This window comes from Nycticebus coucang, chromosome 21 (assembly GCF_027406575.1).
Source record: "Nycticebus coucang isolate mNycCou1 chromosome 21, mNycCou1.pri, whole genome shotgun sequence".
In the NCBI taxonomy this organism is placed as follows: Eukaryota; Metazoa; Chordata; class Mammalia; order Primates; family Lorisidae; genus Nycticebus; species Nycticebus coucang.
Window position 1 is genome coordinate 17,458,860 of NC_069800.1, and position 22,260 is coordinate 17,481,119.

At 47.7% G+C, this 22,260-nt stretch overlaps 1 protein-coding gene across 3 annotated transcripts in view; it reads left to right on the plus strand.

The window, feature by feature from the left end:
* The window catches only part of OVOL2 (ovo like zinc finger 2), a 35,444-nt gene extending 33,164 nt beyond the window's left edge, over positions 1–2,280 (plus strand). For 2 of the 3 annotated variants that reach the window (XM_053573633.1, XM_053573632.1), the window contains 2 exons: positions 94–387; positions 2,181–2,280. In XM_053573633.1, the coding sequence (XP_053429608.1) occupies positions 94–387; positions 2,181–2,248 (362 nt within the window). In that variant the 3' untranslated portion in view covers positions 2,249–2,280. Of the gene's footprint in view, positions 1–93; positions 812–2,180 lie in introns of those variants that run through there. The other variant, XM_053573634.1, reaches the window with a different exon arrangement.
* The last annotated feature ends 19,980 nt before the right edge of the window (positions 2,281–22,260 follow it).

Consider the following 22,260-nt stretch of genomic DNA (forward strand, 5'->3'; position numbering starts at 1 on the left):
TCCTTGCTCATGATGATTTTTAATGGCTTCATAGTTGGGAGGCTCCGGCTTGGCTCTGACCGACAGATGATGTGTCTGCCCTCATCCTTGCAGGCATTCGTCCCTACAAATGTGATGTCTGCAACAAAGCTTTCACCCAGCGCTGCTCCTTGGAGTCCCACCTGAAGAAAATTCACGGGGTGCAGCAGCAGTACGCCTACAAGCAGCGCAGGGACAAGCTCTACGTCTGCGAGGACTGCGGCTACACAGGCCCCACCCAGGAGGACCTGTACCTGCACGTGAACAGCGCCCACCCGGGCAGCACGTTTCTCAAAAAGACATCCAAAAAACTGGCGGCCCTTTTGCAGAGCAAGCTGATGTCCACACACCAGGAGAATACCAACCTGAGTGAGGAGGAGGAGGGGGAGGAGAAGAAGTGAGGAGAGGATGGAGGGGAGGGAGACGCCAACACTGCACAGTGTACGCGGAGTTTTGGTTTTGAGGGTCCCCTGCCCCACTGGCTCTTCTTAATGCCAAGTGTTCAGTTCAACCTCTCTGTCCTTTAGGGCCATAGGCACAGTAGGGTCTGTTCTGAGGTTGTCAATTAAGGTAGTGATGTCAGGTCCTGTAACACGTGTGCCATCACACACAGTCACATGCATATCACCAAAGTTTGTTTTCCACACTCCAGACAGCCAAGATCACCCTACAGGATTATTTTTTTCTTTTCTGTTTTTTTTTTTTTAAGGATTTTCACACTTGGAGGGAGAGGTATTTATTGGAGAGATCATTACGGTGCCTTGAAATAAAAGTACTTCCACTTGAAATGCTACTTAAGCAAGGAAAATGAATGTTATTATTCTAAAAGACATTACAGAAATTATTTTAATAAATGAAACATTCTTGTGAAACTTTTCTTTAAAAAGCAAAACAGGCCAAGTGCAGTGCCTCATGCTAATAGTCTCAGCACTTTGGGAGGTGAAGGCAGAGGGATCATTTGAGGACCAAAGTTCAAGACCAGCTGGGCAACATGATGAGACCCCCATCTCTCAAAAAAATAGGAAAAAGTAGCCAGATGTGCTGGTGAGCACCTGTAGTACCAGAAACTTGAGAAGGCAAGAGGATCACATGAACCCGGGAGTTTGAGATTGTGATGAGATGTGATGAGGCCACTGCACTAGCCTGAGTGACGGAGCAGCACCCTGTCTCAAAAAATACACAAACTGGGTGTAGCAGCTCACTCCTGTAATCCTAGCACTCTGGGCCCAGGCAGGAGGATCCCTTGAGCTCAGGAGTTTGAGACCTGCCTGAGCAAGAGTAAGCCTTCATCTCTACTAAAAATAGAAAAATTAGCTGGGTGTCATGGCAGGAGGATTGCTTGAGCTCAGGACCGTAAGGATGCTGACACCATGGCACTCTAACGTGGGTAAAATAACGTGGGTTTATTTTTTGTCTCAAAAAAATAAATAGAAGTAAAAAGCAAATCAAAGGCTCAGCACCTGTAACACAGAGGCTGGCATGTTCAAACCCGGCTGGGCCTGCTAAACAACAATGACAAATGCAACAAAAAAATAGCCGGGCTTTGTGGCAGGTGCCTATAGTCCCAGCTACTGGGAGGCTGAGGCAAGAGAATTGCCTAAATCCAAGAGGTTGCTGTGAGCTGTGATGTCACAGCACTCTACCGAAGGTGACATAGTGAGACTGTCTCAAAAAAAAAAAGGCTTGGCACCTGTGGCTCAAGCGGTTAAGGCACGAGCCACATACACCTGAGCTGGTGGTTGTGAATCCAGCCCAGGCCGCCAAACAACAATGACGGCTGCAACCAAAAAATAGCCTGGCGTTGTGGTGGGCACCTGTAGTCCCAGCTAATTGGGAGGCAGAGGCAGGAGAATCGCTTGAGCCCAGGAGTTGGAGGTTGTTGTGATGCCATGACATTCTACCCAGGGCAACAGCTTGTGGCTCTGTCTCAAAAAAAAAAAAGCAAATCAGAGCATTAAGCTAAAGCTGCTTGTTCAGGGCTTATTGTGTGACATTGGACTTCAGATTATTGGGGTGGGGAGGGCTTGATGAATAACCAGCTGATTGGGGGGGAGAAAAACCCCCACTGAGGAGCCAGGTCCTACAGGTTGGTGGGCGCAGAGATGCCTGGCGTGGTGTGGCAGGGGACTTACAGGCTCTTTGTTCTCTGTTTGTGGTCCTAGGGCTTCTGCAGAGGTCTTGGCTTTCTGAGGCTAGAATGTACCAGCTGAAGGCTCTTCTTCCCCCGTGACTCTGCATCACTAGCAGGAGGGACAGCAGTTTTAGGTGTGCCGTGACCTTTAGCTCCCTCCATCTCCTCACCACGGAGGCCTGTCTCAGAGGCTGGAGGGGTGAGCAGTAAACTTCTGGAAATCTGGATAAGGCCCTGGGGATGGGACTGGGGGGGAAGTTCACAGTCCTTCCCTCCCTGAGGGCAGCAGAAGGGCCCAGGAGCCTGTTGTGGATCAGCTCCACCCTGTTGTCCTTGAGTTGCTTTCTCCCTGTTCCCGGGGCGCCACCTGGCTACTCTCTGGCCTAGGGAAACGTGTGGATGACGATGCCGTGTTCTTATTTCCTGCCTCCCCCCTTCCTTACCTCCTTTCCTTCCATCTTCTCCCCTTCTCTCCCATGCTGTGAGCCAGGCATTATGCTAAGATCTGGACATTTTATGTGGCATAGCCTATAGCCTGAGTCAACATTTCTCTTCCAAATTGACACTTTTCTTTCAGAAGGAAGGAAACAAACCCTTTTGCACACTGACAGCGTGCCAGGCTCTGAGCTGGGTACCCTTAGTGTGCAGATGTTTTCTGGAAGGGTGCACTGCAGAGGGCCAGAACCCCAAGTCCAGTCAAACCCCCTCTATTTTCCTCCCTCTCATTCAGACCTCGTGATGTGAATGGCCATGTTCAGCCATCAGCAGTGGCAAGACTTGAACGTGGGGCTCCAAGTGGCCCAGGGCGCAGCCTCCCAGGGGTGCCAGCATGGACCACTCGACCCTGACACGAGGGGCTGCTGTGTGAGAGAGAGAAGCAGGAGGTAGTTGGCGTGCTTTCTCTTCCTTTGTCTGGGTTGTGTAGACAAGGAATATCCAAGCATCTGATTGCAGCTATCAGCCTGTGGCCTGGTTTGCACAGTGTTGTGAACCGGCTAACATTTTCTTTTGGGTCAAAATTTTATTAAACAAAGCTCTTTGGGATGCAGGTGACAGAGACCTGGTTTACAGTGATGTTAGCAGAAAAGGGAACATATTGCTTGGAAAGTCCAGAGCCATGGCAGCCTCAGGAGTGGCTGGATTTAGTATTCAGGCAATGTCCTTGTCTGTAATCATTCTTTCTTTCCATCTTTTACTTCTTTCTCAGACAGGCTCAGATGGAGCCCGGATGACTCTGGACTTCTGTCCCACAGTGCAGTAGCACAGCAGGAGGGCGTCCCTTTCAGCCAGAGATCTGGGCTGACTCTGGGTCCCACCCTCAACCAATCACTGTGTCCTGGGGGATGCGGTGCCCTCTCACCCCAGGCCTGAGTCCTCTGCTCTGAGTGGAGAGAGCAGGGCAGTACCCCACCCGGCCTGGGAGGGCTGGGAGCTTGGTCCCCCAGCAGGAAATCAAGGTTTGCCAGCTAAGATAAGGCACAGCTACAACACCAAAGATTCCCGGCAAACTGTGGCCTGAAGAGGAGAGAGGATTTCCTCTCACACAGCGGCTCTTGGGTGGGTGGGTCTCTCCGTTTCGTTACTCCGAGGCCCAGATTTCGGTCCTTGTGCTGCCCTGCCCTACCATTGTCAGCATATGCGTGGCTGGGTTTCTATGAGTTTCAGCTGATAGGAGAGTTGTTTGTTTCCCTCAGAAGCCAGCTCTGACATAAGGGTTCAAGTTCACATAGAGTGCTTTGGAGGTGATGCCAGGAAGCATCTGCAGGGGAGGGGGGAAGTGTGGCAGGAAGGAGACACCTCAGGCCTGGGGTGAGAGGGCACCGCATCCCCCAGGACACAGTGATTGGTTGAGGGTGGGACCCAGAGTCAGCCCAGATCTCTGGCTGAAAGGGACGCCCTCCTGCTGTGCTACTGCACTGTGGGACAGAAGTCCAGAGTCATCCGGGCTCCATCTGAGCCTGTCTGAGAAAGAAGTAAAAGATGGAAAGAAAGAATGATTACAGACAAGGACATTGCCTGAATACTAAATCCAGCCACTCCTGAGGCTGCCATGGCTCTGGAGCAGTGCCCGAAGGTACTGGGAGGCAGTCTGTCCTACGTGCGCCTCAGCAACCCCACTGGAGGGGCGTAGGGAACTGCCTACTGGGAGTCCCCATCCCCCCTTGGTTGAGGGCTGCTGATGCAGGGCCCTTCCACATGCCCTGAGGACTGACTCAGCCTGCCTCCTGGGTCAGGAAGGTCCTCCAGACAGAGGTACAAAGATTAGCCAGGCAGGTGATGACTGTCTGGCATAGATGTGGTGGGGTCACACCCGGTACCTGCAGCAGCTGGCGCCACACATAACCACTCTATTCACACTCCATGGGGAGGGGTTATCCACATTCACTTGGTGAGTACAGAACAGCAGGCATGCCAGCCACCGTTGCTTTTGTGCTGCAGAATGGGGGAAAAGGTTATGGTGGACGACTCCAAGTCTACCACGGTGGGCAAAACCGGCAGACTCTAGCCTTTTTGACCCCTCCTCTTCCCAGCTCTGTTGGCCTTCCTGCTTTGAGCCAGTTGCCAGAAGTGCAGCTGCCGTGCCCAGGACCACGGCTTGGGGACTGGGGACTGTGGGCGGGGATGGCAATCCATGAGCTACCGACCTGTACTGAGTCTGCCCAGCAGTATCTGCTGTGGGCTGGTATAGGTCAGTAACTAACTGATCAGTGTGGAAACTGATGCTCGTGCTGGTCAGCAGTGCCTACCAGTCTCGTTCATTGGGGAGCAGGGACTCTGTTATCTATCCATGTGGTTCATATTGTTTGCCTGTAATGCAAGAGTTCTGATCCGGACAGACTAGAGAGTAACTCAGGCAGTGAAGGGCAGGTGCAAGGTACTTTATTCAGCTTGGAGTGGCCAGTCAGCAAGCTACAGGGGAGGTCCAGCATTAACCAGGTCCTAGTGGCCTGGTTAACATGGGAGATCTCCAATCTGCAGTCCCCAGTCAGTACAAACAGAAGGCTCTTTACACCTTTGTACGGGGGAACAATAGAGGCGAGGGGCCCAGCTGCAGCTCCCTGCACATGGTTTCACTGTACACAGTTACAGCTGCTGGGAACACACTGCACCTTCCGACAGGCCACAGTGAGAAGGCCCGGACAGCTCTCATCCCACACCCAAGGCCACAGGTGAGAAGCCCAAACAACTTTGTCTGGCCCTAGGCAGGGACTCTGAGGTAAGTGATATTTTGAGGGGGGCTCTCGGGAGAAGCCAACAAGGAGGTGAGGGGAGCAAGGTACAATGGGAGAAGGAACTAGACAGAGGTGTGGGTCTGCTGAAGTCTAGCTCCACCTGATCCCGGGGGAGCTGCGGAGCGTAGGTGGCACTATAGCAGTTGTCCCTACCTGGAGGCAAGGAAGCCAGTCCTCAGCTCTGGGCTGGCCCTGGTGGGAAAGGGAATAACCACCAGCATTCTCAGCAGCAGCTGCTGCGAGCTGTGTAGTAGCTGGTCTCCAAGGCAGAAGAGAGAGAAGTCACAGTGATAGATTCTTAGGAGTGAAAAAGATCAAGATCCACAGGCTCTTGTTTTTGATAAAAGACTTGCTTTTGGAACTAAAGGAGCGAATCACTTATTACAAATTATGTGGTGTTTTCAGAAGAAATAAAAAATATGTAAAAATATATGCAAAGGAAACTCATCTCTCCAAACTGGTCCCTCATCTGGCAAGCCTCTCCTCTACCATTGTAGTTAAGCACTGGTATTAGCTTTTTGTATAACTTCTCCTGAGTTCCTGGCTATATATAAGCAAATATGAATATGTGTATTTTTGCTCTCCACTTTTTCTTTTTAAAAATATTTTAATTATATGATAGCACACTATATATACTGTTTTGCACCTTGCATTTTTTTCTTTTAATAATACATCTAGTAATTCCTTCCAGAACAGTACAAAAAGCATTCTCATTCTTTATAGTTATCTAGTATGGTGTTGTAAGGAAGTTCTGTAATTTTGAATACCAGTCTTCTACTGATGGGCAGTTATGTCATTTCCAATGTTTTGCTACTATGGAGAATGCTATAATGAGAAACTTTATGCATATGTCATTTCACATATGTGCAAACATATCTGTGGGATAAATTCCCAGAAGTGCAATTGTTTTTTTTTTTTTTTTTTTTTTTTGTAGAGACAGAGTCTCACTTTATGGCCCTCGGTAGAGTGCCGTGGCCTCACACAGCTCACAGCAATCTCCAACTCTTGGGCTTAAGGGATTCTCTTGCCTCAGCCTCCCGAGTAGCTGGGACTACAGGCGCCCGCCACAACGCCCGGCTACAGAAGTGCAATTGTTATAACTAACAATTTCATATGATTAAGGGACATTAGTAGTTCCTCGCTATGTGAACTGCCTGGATGCACTTTTTTTCCACTGGAATGTTGATCTTTTTTTCTGCCTACCTTCTAGGAGTTGTTGTTGTTTTTTTTTTTTTAATATATCAGGAAGTATAACCCTTTATGATGTAAGTTTCTGGTTATCATAATGTTGATAGATATGGCCCCCAATTACCCTGCACGGAGGTTGTAGCAATTTGCAATGTCTAAAAGTGCCTGTGTCTGCGCCACCACCAGCATTCTCTTGCTGTGGTTTGGGATTTTTGCCAATCTGATGGGGAAAAAGACTTTCCCAGTATAGTTTAATTTTATATTTATTATATGTGAGAGAGAGTAAATGCCTTTTTACCTGTTTTAAATTGCACACGAACCTTATGGACGCCCTATATATGATGAAGGGCCATCTATCTGTACAGCATCCTTTGGTATCTGGGGGAGATTGATTCCGGGACCTCCCTCAGGTGCTAAAATCCCTGATATCTCACCCAGTGTTTGCACATAACTGAATCACATCCACCCATGTGCTTATAATACCTAATACAACATAAATGCCATGTATATGGTAGTTATACTGTATTTTTTCATTTGTGTTTTTTTTTTCAAATACTTTTAATTTTTCTTCTAAATATTTACGATCTGTGCACGGCCAGCTGTAGTTCCTTTTCCTGTGAACTGCCTTGTCCACTTTCCCACTGGATTTCTGCCTAACTTCTTGGTCTTTTTTTCTGTCCAACTTTTAGGAATTCTTTGTTTGTTCCTTTGGCTATTTTAGTTTTATCAGGAAGTTTAACCCTTTGTGATTTCAGTTGCTGGTTTCCCTCCCAGATTCTTATTTATTTTTTGATTTTGCTCATGCAGGATTGTGTGTGTGTGTGTTTAACTTTTTCGTTTTGGCCAAGCAGAAGTTTTTGATTTGTATGTGGTTTGAATTGATCCTTCTCTTTCTTCGATGGCTGCTAGAGATTGAGTCCTAGTTAGAAAGACTTCCTACTCCACAGTTGCATCAAAATTCAGCCAGGCTTTTCTCTGGGACTTGAGTGGCTTCATTTTATCATGTAAAAATCTTTGATCCGTTTGGACTATTTCCTGGTGTATAGTGGGAGGTATGGCTCCAACTTTATCATTTTCCAGATGGCTTACAAGAGATTTTTTTTTTTTAAACGGGGAGCTGGTCCAAAACACACCAGCGAACGCTTTCTTCAGGAAAAGGTCACATGCCTCAGCAGAAGGTGTTGCGAATTATAGTAAGGAGCAGTTTGCTTTAATTAGCAGTTTTCTTTAATTCATTTCTTCAACAATATTTCTCAAATGCCTACTGTGTGCTGGGTACTTTTCTAGATACTGAGGCTAGAAAAAATAAAAGACCAAAATAAAAAATAAAAGCCCTCCAGGGATTCACATTCTCTTAGGGTTGGAAGACATATAATAAATAAGTAATACATGGGCGGCGCCTGTGGCTCAGCGGGTAGGGCGCCGGTCCCATATGCTGGAGGTGGCGGGTTCAAACCCAGCCCCGGCCAAATTAAAATAAATAAATAAATAAATAAATAAATAAATAAGTAATACGGACTATGTTAGATAGGGTAGAGAAAAATTGAATTAGGTGTCCTACTTACTATGGCTGTGCAACTCATTGGGCCAAAATTTATTCTGTGAGTCAGGGATTTGGACATGGCCTAGTGAAGGGTATGGGGGACAGCTTGTCTTTTCCCCACATGTCTGGGGCCTCAGCTAAAGGACTTGAAGGCAGGGCCCCAAGATTCATCAGAAGACTGGTTCACGCATCACCTGGTGGTTAGTGCTGCCTGTCACCTGGACCTCCCCTCGGTACCTCTTGGTGTGAGCTAGTTTGGGCTGTGATGACATGGTAGGCTAAGAGGGAGAATGTCCTAAGTGGGAGAGTCCATGGAGGCTGTATTATCACAGATTGAGAGCTAGTCTTGGGGAGCCAGTTGAGGTACTTTCAGCACTCTGGGAGGCTGAGGCAGGAGGATTGCTTGAGCTCAGGAGTTTGAGATCAGCCTTAGCAAGAGTGAGACCCCATCTCTGCTAAAAAAAATAGAAAAGGTAGCAGATGTTGTGGCAGGCACCTGTGGTGCCAGTTACTCAGGAGGCTGGGGCACCATGATCATTTACACCCAAAAGTTTGAGATTGCGATGACACCATAGCACTTTTGCTTGGGGAACAGAGTGAGACTCTGTCTCAAAAATAAATAAAAAGAGCTAGTCTTGGGAGTCATACAGGGTCACTTCTGCCTGTTTACCTATCAGAAGCAAGTTGCTAAGGCTGGTCCATATTCAAGAGGTGGGGAAATAAGACTCTCTTGATGGGTGGTTACAGAAGAGCCGATGGGACCATATGTATCTCTATGGTTATTTTTAGAAAATGCATCTTGGGCTGGGTGGAGATAGAGGTGATGTTGGTGGAGATTGGTGCTTGTCGTCTTATATAAGGAATGTGTGACCAGGCAAGAGTGAGAGAGGAAGCCAGTGGTTACCTGGGGAAGTGTTCTGGGCAGAGGGAACAGCAAAGGCTAAGGCCAGATGGAAGGAGTGTGCATGGTGGATCTGAAGAGCATGAGGACTAGCTTATGTGCAGTGAGAAGAGGTGGGGAGCGTGCAGATGAGGCCAGAGAGGTGGTGGGAGCAGATCACTGCTGTGGGCTGTTGTAGACTTTGGCTTTTCTTCTGAAGGAACTGCAGAACCTTGGAGGATTTTGAGCAGAGGAGTAACGCTGTCTCACGTACATTTTAATGGGCTTACTCTGGCTGCTGTGAAAACAGATTTGGGGATGAGTGAGAGGCAAGGCTGGAAGTGGGAGACCAATTAGGCTAAGGCAAAAATAAAGCCATGACACAACGAATACTGGGACCAGGATGACAGTGAGGAGGTGGTGAGAAGTGGCCGGATGCTGGGTATGTCTTTTAAAATAGTTAATTGGGTTTCCTGGTGGATTGGATGTGGGGTAACGGACAGACGGTACATCCTTATTTGTGTGGGACAGTTCTGGTTTACGTAATGAATTATACAGTCATCCAGGTATTGAGAAAAAGAGGAGTCAAGGATGACTCCAAAGGTTGTTCCCTGAGCAACGAAAAGATTTGAGGCATCATGAACTGAGATAGAATGACCAGAGCGGAGCTCAGCTGGGGGAGCCGGAACTGTTGAAGTTGCTTACAAGACATTCCCAGGAGCCTGCAACCTGAGCGTTGCTGGGATGTAGAAGCAAGAAGCCCGGAGGCCGGATGCCACTGTGCTTTCCGGGGACGAGAGCTGTGGGCAAATCAGCATAGAAATTAGGGAGTATGGAATCTAAGAGGGGCAGTAAGAAGGAGCTACCCTAGGCAAGGAGGAGAAGAGGTGGGAGTTGGTGGGATCATCTCGTTTCCAGGTGTGTTTTCTGGAACAAGGTGGGCCACCTGCTCTCACGGTGCTATTGTCTCACTGCTTTGAGTGAAAATGTTCTTAAATATGTGCACTTCCTTTCCTTGAACAGAGGACAATGAACATAATAGGACCTTTTTTTTTTTGAGACAAAGTCTCACCCTGTAACCCTGGAGAGTGCCGTGTCATAGCTTACAGCAACCTCAAACTCTTGGGCTCAGGTGATCCTCTTGCCTCAGCCTCCCGAGTAGCTGGGACTACAGGTGCCCACCACAATGCCTGGCTAGTTTTTTGTTTTTCTTTCTTTCTTTTTCTTTTCTTTCTTTTTTTTTTTTTTTTGAGTCAGAGTCTCACTTTGTCTGATCTTGGTAGAGAGTGCTTTGGTGTCATAGCTCATAGCAACCTCAAGCTCTTGGGCTCAAACGATTCTCTTGCCTCAATCCCACAAGTAGCTGGGACTACAGGTGCCTGCCACCACAAGGCTCAGCTATTTTATTTATTTTTTTTTTTTTAAAGAGACCAGGTCTCACTCTCACTCTGGCTCAGGCTGGTCCTGAACCTATGAACTCAGGCAATCCATCCACCTCAGCCTCCAAGAGTACTAGGATTATAGGCATGTGCCTGGCCCATGATTTGATCTTTTAAAAGTATTGTAAAGCTAGACGTGGTGGTGGGAGGCTGCAGTCCCAGCTACACAGGAGGCCAAGATGGAAGGATTGATTGGAGCCAGGAGTTCGATACCAGCCTGAGCAATATAGTAAAACCCTACCACTAAAAAAAGAAAAGAAAAAAAATAAATAAAAGTGTTGTAATTGTCATTACAGATATCACCGATTGTGAGATGGTTCGTAGGCCTGGCTCGGAGAACCTGTTAGTCCCTGCTACATGGGCCTAGATGGCTTTGCTCTGGAACATCCTCCAGCCCCCATGTCTGTATTTTGAATCTTCTGCCTTCCCTTTGCTGACAGCTGGTATTTTTCCTTCTTGTTCTGAGCCCCTCTTCCTTTAATCCAGGTCTTTCTAGTCTACAATTGCTTGATAACCAGCTTATCAAGTGCACCAGAATCAGAGGTGAATGAAGGGCTGTCCTGTGACCATCAGTCACTATTTGGGTTGCTTTAAAGGTTTTTTTTCTTTTGCATTTTCTCTGGATAATTGCTTACTTTTGGATAAGCTAAGTGGAACTATAAAAGTTATTTTGTCATGGAGTTAATTCAGTCATTCACTTTTTGCTAGTGGCCCTCATGTGCCAAAACATTGTGTCAGCACGAGCTGGGAAGGACCGAATGGTCAGTTTATGCACACAGCAAATGCTAACTGTGGGCCTACAGGCAAGACAAAGATCCTGCCTGTTTCCAGTGTACATTCTAAAGAGAGAAGGCAGACTACACAGAAGACATCAGAACAGCACATTTGCAGGTGGTGCCAAGTACCACAGAGAGACCCGCTGGCAGAGGAGCCACCAGAAGTGCCGGGAGAGGAGGCCGCAGTGGAAACAGGGCGATCCTGGGAGACCTTACTGGGAAGCTGGGAGCGGGGCACTCCCAAGCTCAGGATCAGGCTGCAGTGGGAGGGGGGGTGGCAGTCGTGGGTCAGGGCAGGTCCAGCTTCCTGCCACACCACTAATAATGCTCACTTCCCTCTTCATGGCTGCAGGCCAAGGCAGCCTGGCCCCTGGCTGCCCCCTGACCTGGTTGCTCACTCTGCTCCTGCCGTGGTGGCTTCTCCCCACCCATGCCCTCAGGGCATCCCCAGCTAGGGCCTCTGCATGCCCCTCATGCTGCCTGGCTCACCCCTTCCTTTTTTTCTGGTTTCTGCTCAACTGTCACCCAGTTAGCAAGGCCTTCTGGAGGTCTGGTTACCCTCAAAGCAGGCTTCCCCTTGGGTAGTCCTCTGCCCCAATCCCCTGCTCCCCTTGGATAGTTCTCTGCCCCCAGGGAACCTGAGCTGGCCCCGTGACTCGTTCAACTAACAGAATGTGGCCAAAGTGCTGCTGTGCCAGTTCCAGGCCTCAGCCTTAAACCAGCCTGGAAGCCTCCACTTTTGAACATTGGGAGCCCTGAGCTGCCATATAAGGGAAGTCTCTCTATTCTGCTAGAAAGGCCACATGAGAGGCCATGTGGACAGGCCTCTCATGGAGAGGGAAAGGCACTGCAACTAGTGGGGGCAGGAGCCCATTGTCCCAATGCCCAGCAGAGGCCCAGCCTTCCAACCATCACTGCCAGGACACCAGACATGTGAATGCGCCACCCTGTATGTTCCAGCCCCGTCAAGGCCCAGGTGACTGAGCCCCAGGGAAAATCGATGTAGAACAAGAGAACCACCTAGCTGAACCCCAGTCAGTCCACAGAATCTTGAGAGATAATAAAATTATTTTATTTTTATTTGAGACGAAGTCTCACTCTGTCACCCAAGCTGGAGTGAAGTGGCATGATCATTGCTCGCCGCAGTCTCAAACTCCCGGGCTCAAGCCATCCTCTAACTTAGCCTCCTGAGTAGCTGGGATTGCAGGTATAAGCCACCACGCCTGGCTAAGTCATGTAGTTTTGAGGTGGTTTGTGATGGAGCAGGAACTAACCACAACACCTGTCCTGACCATCCTGGCTCAGATTGCAGCCTTGCTCTCTCCCCATTTTCCTTCCCTTTGCTTTTCTTCAGAGCACTTAAAATTTTCCGACATTCATCTGTGTGTTTGTTTATTGTCCGTCTTCCCCACTGGTCTATAATCTCCATGAGGTGGGGAATTTTGTTTTGTTTACTGCTTCATTCCTGAAGCTCAGAACAGTGCCTCGTTCACAATAGGAACCCAATAAATATGTGTAAATGCATGTATAAGCACCTGACCATCTCAGATCAAAATAGTCTTGCTTGGGCGGCGCCTGTGGCTCAAAGGAGTAAGGCATCGGCCCCATATGCCGGAGGTGGCAGGTTCAAATTCAGCCTCGGCCAAAAACAAACAAACAAAAAACAGCCTTGCTTTTAGAATGACTTTTCCTCTGAAGGAAAAAACATCCAATCCCCAGCTGGTAAGGAAGGGGACACACACTACTGGGTGAGGTGCACACCCTTTGCCATGAAAACCCACACATTTTTGTTGAACTGCTATGTGAAAGATGATTGTAAAACTTACTGATGAACATTTAAAAATAAACTGTAGGGCGGTGCCCATAGCTCAGTGGCAGGGCTCTGGCCACATTACCGAGTCTGGCGGGTTCGAATCCTGCCCGGGGCCAGCTAAAACGACAACTGCAACTGGGCGTTGTGGTGGGTGCCTGTAGTCCCAGCTACTTGGGAGGCTGAGGCAAGAGAATCGTTTGAGCCCAAGGGTTGGAGGTTGCTGTGAGCTGTGACGCCACAACACTCTACCAAGGGCAACAGCTTCAGACTCTGTCTCAAAAAAAATAAAAAGGCCCCAAAAGTGCTTCCCTAAAAAATTAATAAATAAATAAACTGCACCTTTAGACAAACTCAGTTCTATGTTCGGAGTGTCCCCTCTGTTCTTGCAGAGGGACAAGTAGCAGCAGCCGGTGTAAGGTCAGCTGGAGAAAGGGATGCAGAACACTCCGGAACTGAGTAGGAGGTGATGGGGGCCCCTGGCCTGGGATCCCCAGAGCCCACCCCTGCCCCTGCTCAAGCCAGTTCGCCCATGCGGGGCTGCCTGGGCTGCAAAGTCCTGCCTTCTATGCAGAAGGACAGATCTGTGGCGGCCGCGACTGCACGGTTGCTATTTGGGGCCTCTCCTCTGTTCTGTCGGCCTGACATTTCCTCAGCCAATTCCAAGTGTACCATTTTAGCTGACGTGGGTGAGTGTTTTGTGGGGACAGCAGATGGATGGAATGACAAATAGCAGGATGGCGGGGACGGCTGAGAAGTGCTTCTTCCTGTGTCGAATGGTTGTCTGTGCACGTGCTCCGAAGTCGTCTAGACACGCCATGGAGGCCAGCGCGGACTTCCATTCGTCCCTTTATGACTAGTCACACTCATCCACGCAGCCAGTCGGAATCAGTGGGGTGGTGAGCAGGTCGCTGCTGAGGCCCCTCTGGATGACGGGGCAGAACATGCTGGGCTCGTCACCTGCTAACTCTCAATTTCCATTGGTTAAGGGTTGCCCAGAGTGTTAACTCTGTGGAATTTTGGCCTGACCTGCACCCAGACAAAACCTTCAGACAGAAGAAATTCTCAGGTTTGGCTTGCCCATAGCTCAGTGGTTAGGGCACCTGCCACATGCACTGGGGCTGGTGCGTTCAAACCCCGCCCAGGCCTGCTAAACAATAATGACAACTGCAACAACAAAAAAATAGCTGGGCATTTTGGCAGGTGTCTGTAGTCCCAGCTACTTGGGAGGCTGAGGCAAGAGAATTGCTTAAGCCCAAGAGTTTGAGGTTACTGAGAGCTGTGATGTCACGGCACTCTACCAAGGGCAACATAGTGAGATTCGTCTTAAACAAACAACAAAAGACAAAAATTCTCGGGTTCTTAGGAAAAAGCCATTATTTGGCACAGTGACTGCTAAGGGAATGCCTGTCATTTGCAACACCAGCCTGTGCATCTACCACACTCCAGGAGCTGAGGCAGCACTGGGCAGAGGGTAGATCAGCCTGGAGTCTTATAAAGCCTGTAGGCACAGCCCGGTCAAACACAGAGGGAGGCAGAGCGACTGCTGAGGGTTCCTGGGAAGCCAGACTCAAGTTCAGGGTTATCTATGTGTAGTTAACAGTCACAGAGCCTCTCCACACATATGGTGGCTGTCTCCCACCTGTGATGTGAGACAGCTGGGGCTCCTTGTCAGGGAGGGGTTCTTGGAATTCCTACCTAGGGAGCCATTCCCTGGGCCTTCAGCAAAGAGCTACACCAGAAGAGGGTGGAGACGCCTGAGAGGTCCTGCTGGGAATAAGGGTTGGCTGATGGCCCTGGGCACAAACCAGAAGTCCTGGAACTGGAAGGTGGTTGGGAAGGCCACCAGCCTTTTCCTCACTGGGGTTCTACCTCTGGCTGGCTCCTTGATGTCAGTGCCATCACGTCGCGATTGGTTCCAGTGGATAAGGAGCAGGTCTCCCTTCCTCTGCAGCTCACCTGTTCGTGCCCACCCTTCATGCTTAGCCTTGGAGATGCCTTCACAGTCTGCCTGCTTAGTCAATATGTCACAGATCGCAAAGCATTGTGACACTTGGTTGCCTACGGGGACTCTGCGAGGCAAGTAAGGTGTCAGTAATTACATTTTTCTGTTGGAGAAACTGAGGCCCCCAAATGATGGGTCCACAACTACACAGCTAGGACATGGCAGGTCCCGAGGCACAGTCCCTGTTGCCCTGTGTCCTACTCTTCATGAGGGTGGAAAGTTGTTACACAGGCAATTTTCTCCTTCTTGTTTCTGGTCCAGTTTCAGCGTTTCCTAAACAACTTGGATAATTTTATGTACTGCGCTGTGCTGCTCTAAATAACACCAGTGAGCATAGTGAAAATGTCCATCTTTTTCTATCATTCTGGTTATACTGAGAAGGAAACCTCTATAGATTTAACTTTTGTCACCTGTCTTCTACTCAAATACCCTGTTTTTATTGTATTTATTTTATGATTATCTTCTATTTACGGCAAGTGATAGCCATTTCCCATTGTAGTGACGAGATATGTTTACTTTTGAAATCAATGTCTCTTAATAAAAAACTGGCTTGTTTAATGAAAATATCGTATAAATAACTATCTAGGCCAGGAGTGGTGGCTCATGCCTGTCATCTCAGGAGTCTGACAGGCTGAGACAGGAAGATCACTTGAGGCCAGGAGTTCAAGACCAGCCTGAACAAGAGCGAGACCCCCGTCTCTACACAAAATAGAAAAATTAGCTGGGTGTGGTGGTTTGCTGGTGTAGTCCCAGCTGCGTGGGAGGTTGAGGTGGAAGAATCACTTGAGCTCAGGAGTCTGCAGTTGCAGAAAGCTAAGATGATGCAAATGTAACCTAGCCCGGTTCATAGAGACTTTGTCTCAGAGAAAAGAATCTAAGTGGTCTTCAGATACCGCAAAAAGATTTTCTGCGGCACACTTACCCAGTAGGGATTGAAGTTTTTCATTACGATAATAATAAAACAGCTACTATTGAGTATTTCATATATGCCAGGGACTTTACTTTTACCCTTTAAAAAATCCTATAACATAGTTATTATTTTTGCCTACTTACAGATGAAGAAACTGAGTCTCAAAAGCTTTAGGTCATCGGCTTGGCGCCTGTGGCTCAAGTGGCTAAGGCGCCAGCCACATACACCTAAGCTGGTGGGTTTGAATCCAGCCCGGGCCCGCCAAACAACAACAACGGCTGCAACCAAAAAATAGCCGGGCGTTGTGGCGGGCGCCTGTAGTCCCAGCTACTTGGGAGGCGGAGGCAGGAGAATTGCTTGAGCCCAAGAGTTGGAGGTTGCTGTGAGCTGTGATGCCACAGCACTCTACCCAGGGTGACAGCTTGAGGCTCTGTCTCAAAAAAAGAAAAAAAAGCTTTAGGTCATTTGCCTGGGTCATGCTGTTAGCATGGTAGGTTATAAAAATGGCCCCATTTTTCCCTCCCTTGAATCCATATGCATTTGCAATGTGACTTTTTTTTTTTTTTTTTTTTTGAGACAGTCTCAAGCTGTCGCTCTGGGTAGACTGCTGTGGCATGACAGCTCACAGCAACCTCAAACTCTTGGGCTCAAGCGATTCTCTTGCCTCAGCCTCCCAAGTAGCTGGGACTACAGGCGCCTGCCACAACACGCGGCTATTTTTTGCTGCAGTTGTCATTGTTGTTTTGTGGGCCTGGGCCGGGTTTGAACCTGCCAGCCTCGGTGTATGTGGCTGACGCCATAACCATTGTGCTATGGGTGCCAAGCCTGTGATGTGACTTTTCTACTCTTTTCAGCAAGAGGTGAAATTTATGTCTCCACTCCTCTAACCTTGCCTTGGCCATGTGACCTGCCTTGGCGAATGGGACATGAGTAAACATGGCCTGAGCTGAGGCATGTAAAGTGTTGTATGGTGTGTGTGTGTGTGGGGGGGCAGGGGGGGCGCATTCTTTGGCTGCTGCTGAAAACCCTTCTGCCACTGCTGCATGAATGGCCCAGGTTATTTCTAGAAGAAATAGGAGAGTCACAGGGTCGAGGTGTCTCGACCCCACCCCCCTAGCTGAGCTAGCCCAGCCCTTAAGTGCCCTGCATGACCTCAGAATCATGAGAAGTAAGTTTTAAAGCACTATTTTTTGGAGTCTTTTGTTACACAGCAAAAACTTGCTGATAGAAATAGTGAGGAGAAGAGCTAGGATCGGAGCTGGATTTTTCTTCCTATAGTCTTCCCCACCTCAGCAGATAACACTCATACCCTAAACCTGGAAGTCGTCATCCATGTCAGTGTATTCCTCCCTCTCTTCATCCAACCTTCAGGCCAAGCTCCCAAAATACATCTCAATCTGGGTCCTTCCAAGCTACCTCATCGCTTATCTAGACTTCGAGTCAGCAAACTTTTCTATAAAAGACCAGGCAGTAAATACTTTAGATTTTGCAGGCCAGTCCCTGGAGCAATTACTTAACCCTGCTGCTTTAGAATGAAGGCAAAGACAACATATGAGCAACTGTATCCCGATAAAACTTTATTTATGGATGCTGAAATTAGAACTTTTATAATTTTCATGTGCCATAAAAGATTCTACTTTTGATTTTTTTCAACCATTTAAAAATGTAAAAACAGGCCAGGTGCAGTGGCTTGCACCTGTAATCCTAACACTCTGGGAGGCTGAGAAAGGTGGATTGCCTGAGCTCACAAGTTGGAGACCAGCCTGAGCCAGAGCGAGACCCTGTCTCTAAAATTAGCCAGACATTGTGGCAGGCGCCTATAGTCCTAGCTACTTGGGAGGCTGAGGCAAGAGGATCACCTGAGCCCAAGAGTTTAACATTGCTGGGAGCTATGACGCCACAGCACTCTACCAAGGGCAACAAAGTGAGACTGTCTCAAAAAAAAAAAAAAAAAAAAAGGGCAGCGCCTGTGGTTCATTGGAGTAGGGCACTGGCCCCCTATACTGGAGGTGGCGGGTTCAAACCCAGCCCCAGCCCAAAAGAAAAAAAACCAGAAGCCTCACAATTTACTTGGCTCGGCGCCTGTGGCTCAAGCGGCTAAGGCGCCTCCACATACACCTGAGCTGGCAGGTTCGAATCCAGCCCAGGCCCGCCAAACAACAATGATGGCTGTAACCAAAAAATAGCCAGGCATTTTGGTAGGTGCCTGTAGTCCCAGCTACTTGGGAGACGGAGGCAGGAGAATCGCTTGAGCCCACGAGTTGGAGGTTGCTGTGAGCTGTAATGCCATGGCACGCTACCCAGGGCGACAGCTTGAGGCTCTGTCTCAAAAAAAAAAAAAAGTAAAAACTAAAATCTTAGCTCACAGACCATATAAAAACAGGCAAAAGGCAGGATTTGATCTGTGGGCCCAGACTATTACAACAGCTGTCCAACCAGCCTTGGCTTGACGCCTGCCCCTGCCTTTCTGTTTTACTCAGAATAAAATGTAAATTGCTTACCATAGCATATTAAATTTGGGATCGCCTGCCCCCCACTTCTGTAATTCCTTCCCTTTCTCACTGCTGTCTGACCACCCCATCTTCATATGGCTCCCACATGCAATATGCTACTCTCTTCCCTACCTTGGGGCCTTTGGACTCACTGATCCTTCTGCTGGAATCCTCTTCCTGTGGCTCTTTATAATGCTGGCCACTTTTCATCCTTCAGGTTCTATCTTACATGTCACTCCTCAGAGGAGCCCTCTGGGACCACCCAATCCAAAGTTCTCCCCTCGGTGGCTCAGGGATTCTGTTTCTCCATGGTACCTCTCAATGTGTAATTTTCTCACACATCTTACTTGCTAATTGCCCCTCCTCTAGACTGTAGATTCCATGTCTGTCTTGTATTCCCCATGTCTTGAGCAAAGATGGCACAAGACAGACACAGATACTCAACAATAAATATTTGCTGGGCAAAGGAAAGAATTACCACCTCCGATGGTTAATTTCAGGTATCAATTTGACTGGATTAATTGGTACCCACAGAACCTGTAAAGCGTTATTTCTAGGTGTGCCTGTATGGGTGTTTGTGGAAGAGATTGGTATTTGAATCAGTAAGCTAAGTAAGGAGGATTCATCTACACAGGATGTGTGTGGGACGGAGGTGGGGGGCACCATCCAATCAGCTGTGGGCCTGGATAGAACAAAAAGACAGAGGAAAGGAAAATTTGCCCTCTCTGTCTTCTGGAGCTGGGGATACCATTCTTCTGCCCTTGAACAGCAGAACTCTAGGTGTTCTGGCCTTTAAACTCTGGGATTTGTAACATTGACCCCCAGGGTTCTCACGCTGTTGGCCTCACACTGAGTTATAAATTTTCCTGGCTCTAGGACTTTGAATTTGGACTGAGTGACAGCAGACTGGGGGACTTCCCAGCCTCAATAATTGTGGGGGCGAGTTCCCCTAATAAATCCCTCTCATCTATCTGTGTCTACATATCCTATTGTTCTGTCTCTTTGGAGAACTACACAATCTCATTCATGATCCCATGACTTTTTCAGCATCATATCCTTCTCTGTACTACCTCACAAGTTCCGTTTTACAAGTGTTGATCCATTGACTTTGGTAATTCTTCACATACCTTTCAGATCTTTGAGCTTGCTAGTGAACCCATAGCCTCTTAGCAACAGGCTGCCTATCACTAACCAGGATTCCCCTGGTGAGCCATTCTGTCCCCAGCTCTTTTTCTGCTGTTCTGGAGAATGGCAGTTTCTTCTGTTCCTTCACATATTTCTCTTTTAAAACATTGTTCTATATAACTTTTTTTTTTTTTTGCAGTTTTGGGCTGGGGCTGGGTTTGAACCCGCCACCTCCGGCATACGGGGTCGGCACCCTACCCTTTGAGCCACAGGTGCCGCCCCATATAACTTTTTTCTACTTCACTTTTTTGAAGTTCAACCTGTGACCACCTCTGTAGTTATTACTTAAGCCTGTGATTAAAAAGCAACAATACACACACATCTAACTGCTGATCATAGTGATGGAAAATGAAGCATTCATATGTGAATGGAACGGCCCATTTAACAAGCATCATGTATGTACTGAATGTTTCACATTTGTCTGGGATTGTGGACATTTTCCATGGACTGGGGAGATGATATATACATCTGAAATGGCAAAGCAACGGAAAAAGGTAGTATACAAATAAGAATCCAAGTGGGCAGTAAAAATAAAGGCATCATAGAAGTTCAGTGAAAGGTGGATTCAGTTCCAAGGAAGAAAGAAAGAATATTTGCCCAGTGCCTATTTCACATTCAACTTTTTTTTTTTTTTGTAAAGACAGAGTCTCACTTTATCACCCTCGGTCGAGTGCCATCACACAGCTCACATCAACCTCCAACTCCTGGGCTTAGGAGATCCTCTTGCCTCAGCCTCCTGAGTAGCTGGGACTACAGGCGCCCGCCACAACGCCCCGCGATTTTTTTTGTTGCAGTTTGGCCAGGGCCAGGTTTGAACCCACCACTCTTGGTATATAGGGCCAGCGCCCTACCCACTGAATCACAGTCGCTGCCGCCCTTCACATTCAACTTTTGTTACACAGTTTCCTATGTTAATTTTTCTAGAAACACTGAAATCAGTACTGTCTCCCCACACTGCTGAGGAACAGGCATAGAAAGGTAAAATGACTCTCCTAACATAGCAGGCGGGGGTTTGAACCCACTCTGCCTGGCTCTGAGACTGCTGATTCCCATGCTCCACCTTTTTGCTTCTGGTGAAGCAGATGAGTCTCCGCTGGACGTTAGTAGGATATGGGTTCAGGTCCAAGCACTTAAAGATATGGTGAAGAAAGGGAGGAAGGGAAGTAATTTTAGGCAAAGGTGTCAGCACAAACAACAGCTTCGAAATGGGGGTGAGCCTGGTGGGGCAGTCTAGATTGGCTCAAACAGTTGTTTCTAATCACAGTTATTTAGACTTAAACAAAAACTTTGAATGTCCCATTAATTGAATGACAATACTCAAAGATATGTTATATAATGTTTCAGCAAAATTGCTTTTTTAAAATACAATTATCTTTCATGAACCTTTTTTGCACAGATGTTTAAAAATGTATCTGTGTCTTTGATGATTAATATCTAGCATGTTCACATGCCTTTAATCCTTTTAGACTGATTTCAGAAGTCTTGCAGCAGATAGTCCAGGGCTGATTTGGAAGGACATTAGTGGGGACTCCCGTAAGCAGACTCTGCTCAGTCCTCTGTGGTGGCTAACGTGACCAGCACCAATGTGTGCATTGTCCTCCAGAGACGTGGTGCTGCCTGAGGAAAGCCTGCTCTAGTTGCAGCTGCAATCTCCTGCCAGTTTGGTAAATTGCCTCGTTCCTAATTTATCTCCCTCCACTTTTCTGAGCAAGTGACCCAGATGCATTTGGCTCTAAGAGGCCTCACTGGGCTGTGCAGATAGCATTTGGTCTTAGAGATAAGACTCCATGTCACTGTAGTAGAAAAAGTGAGACATATATGCGACCTGGAAAGGGGGAGCAGATAATGGAAGTCCTCCCATGTAGTTGATTCATTTGAAGCTGACTTTCATTAGTGACCAAAATGCCCAAATTACCCTGAGGTATGCATAGGTCTGCCCATTTTCGGTTTCTGCTCCTTAACTGCAATGTACTTTTCCCATCACTAGATGGCAATCCTGTGTTAAAGCAGACTTCAACGCAAACAACAATTTTGTTCTCAATACAAAATGAAGTATTTTCAGCCCATCAGATTGGGCTGAAGTCTCAAATCTGAGCCAATCTCAATCTCAGATTGAAGTCTCAAAACTCTAGTGTTAATGAATATGTGGGAAATCAGGAAATTTCAGGCACCACTAGTGGGAGTGTATGTTGGTATCACCATTTTGGAGAATTTTGCAGTCATGTTCATGCTGTGACCTATGACGCGTCCAGGTTTGATCATTTGATAATGATGATAACGATAGTTAACATTTTTTTCCCACTATGTGTCAGGACTCTTTTAAGTGCTTGCTTCACTTAATCCTCACAACTCTAAGAAGTGGATCCTACAATTTTCCTTCAATTTATGAACGAGGGAATCAGGATGGGAAAGGTCGGATAACTTGTCTGAGGTTGCAGAGCTAGTAAAGCCACAGTCCCCACCCCTGTGTGTACCAGGAAGTCCATATAAATGTTCACTGCTGCACTGTCCATAGCAGCAAAACACTACTGACCTACCAATCCATTAGCATGACGATAAACTACAGCATGGGGATGCTGCAGAGCAGGTGAAAGCAGTGCACTAGATGTAGAAGTGGGCATCCTGGAGTGCTCAGAAACAAATGTTGAAA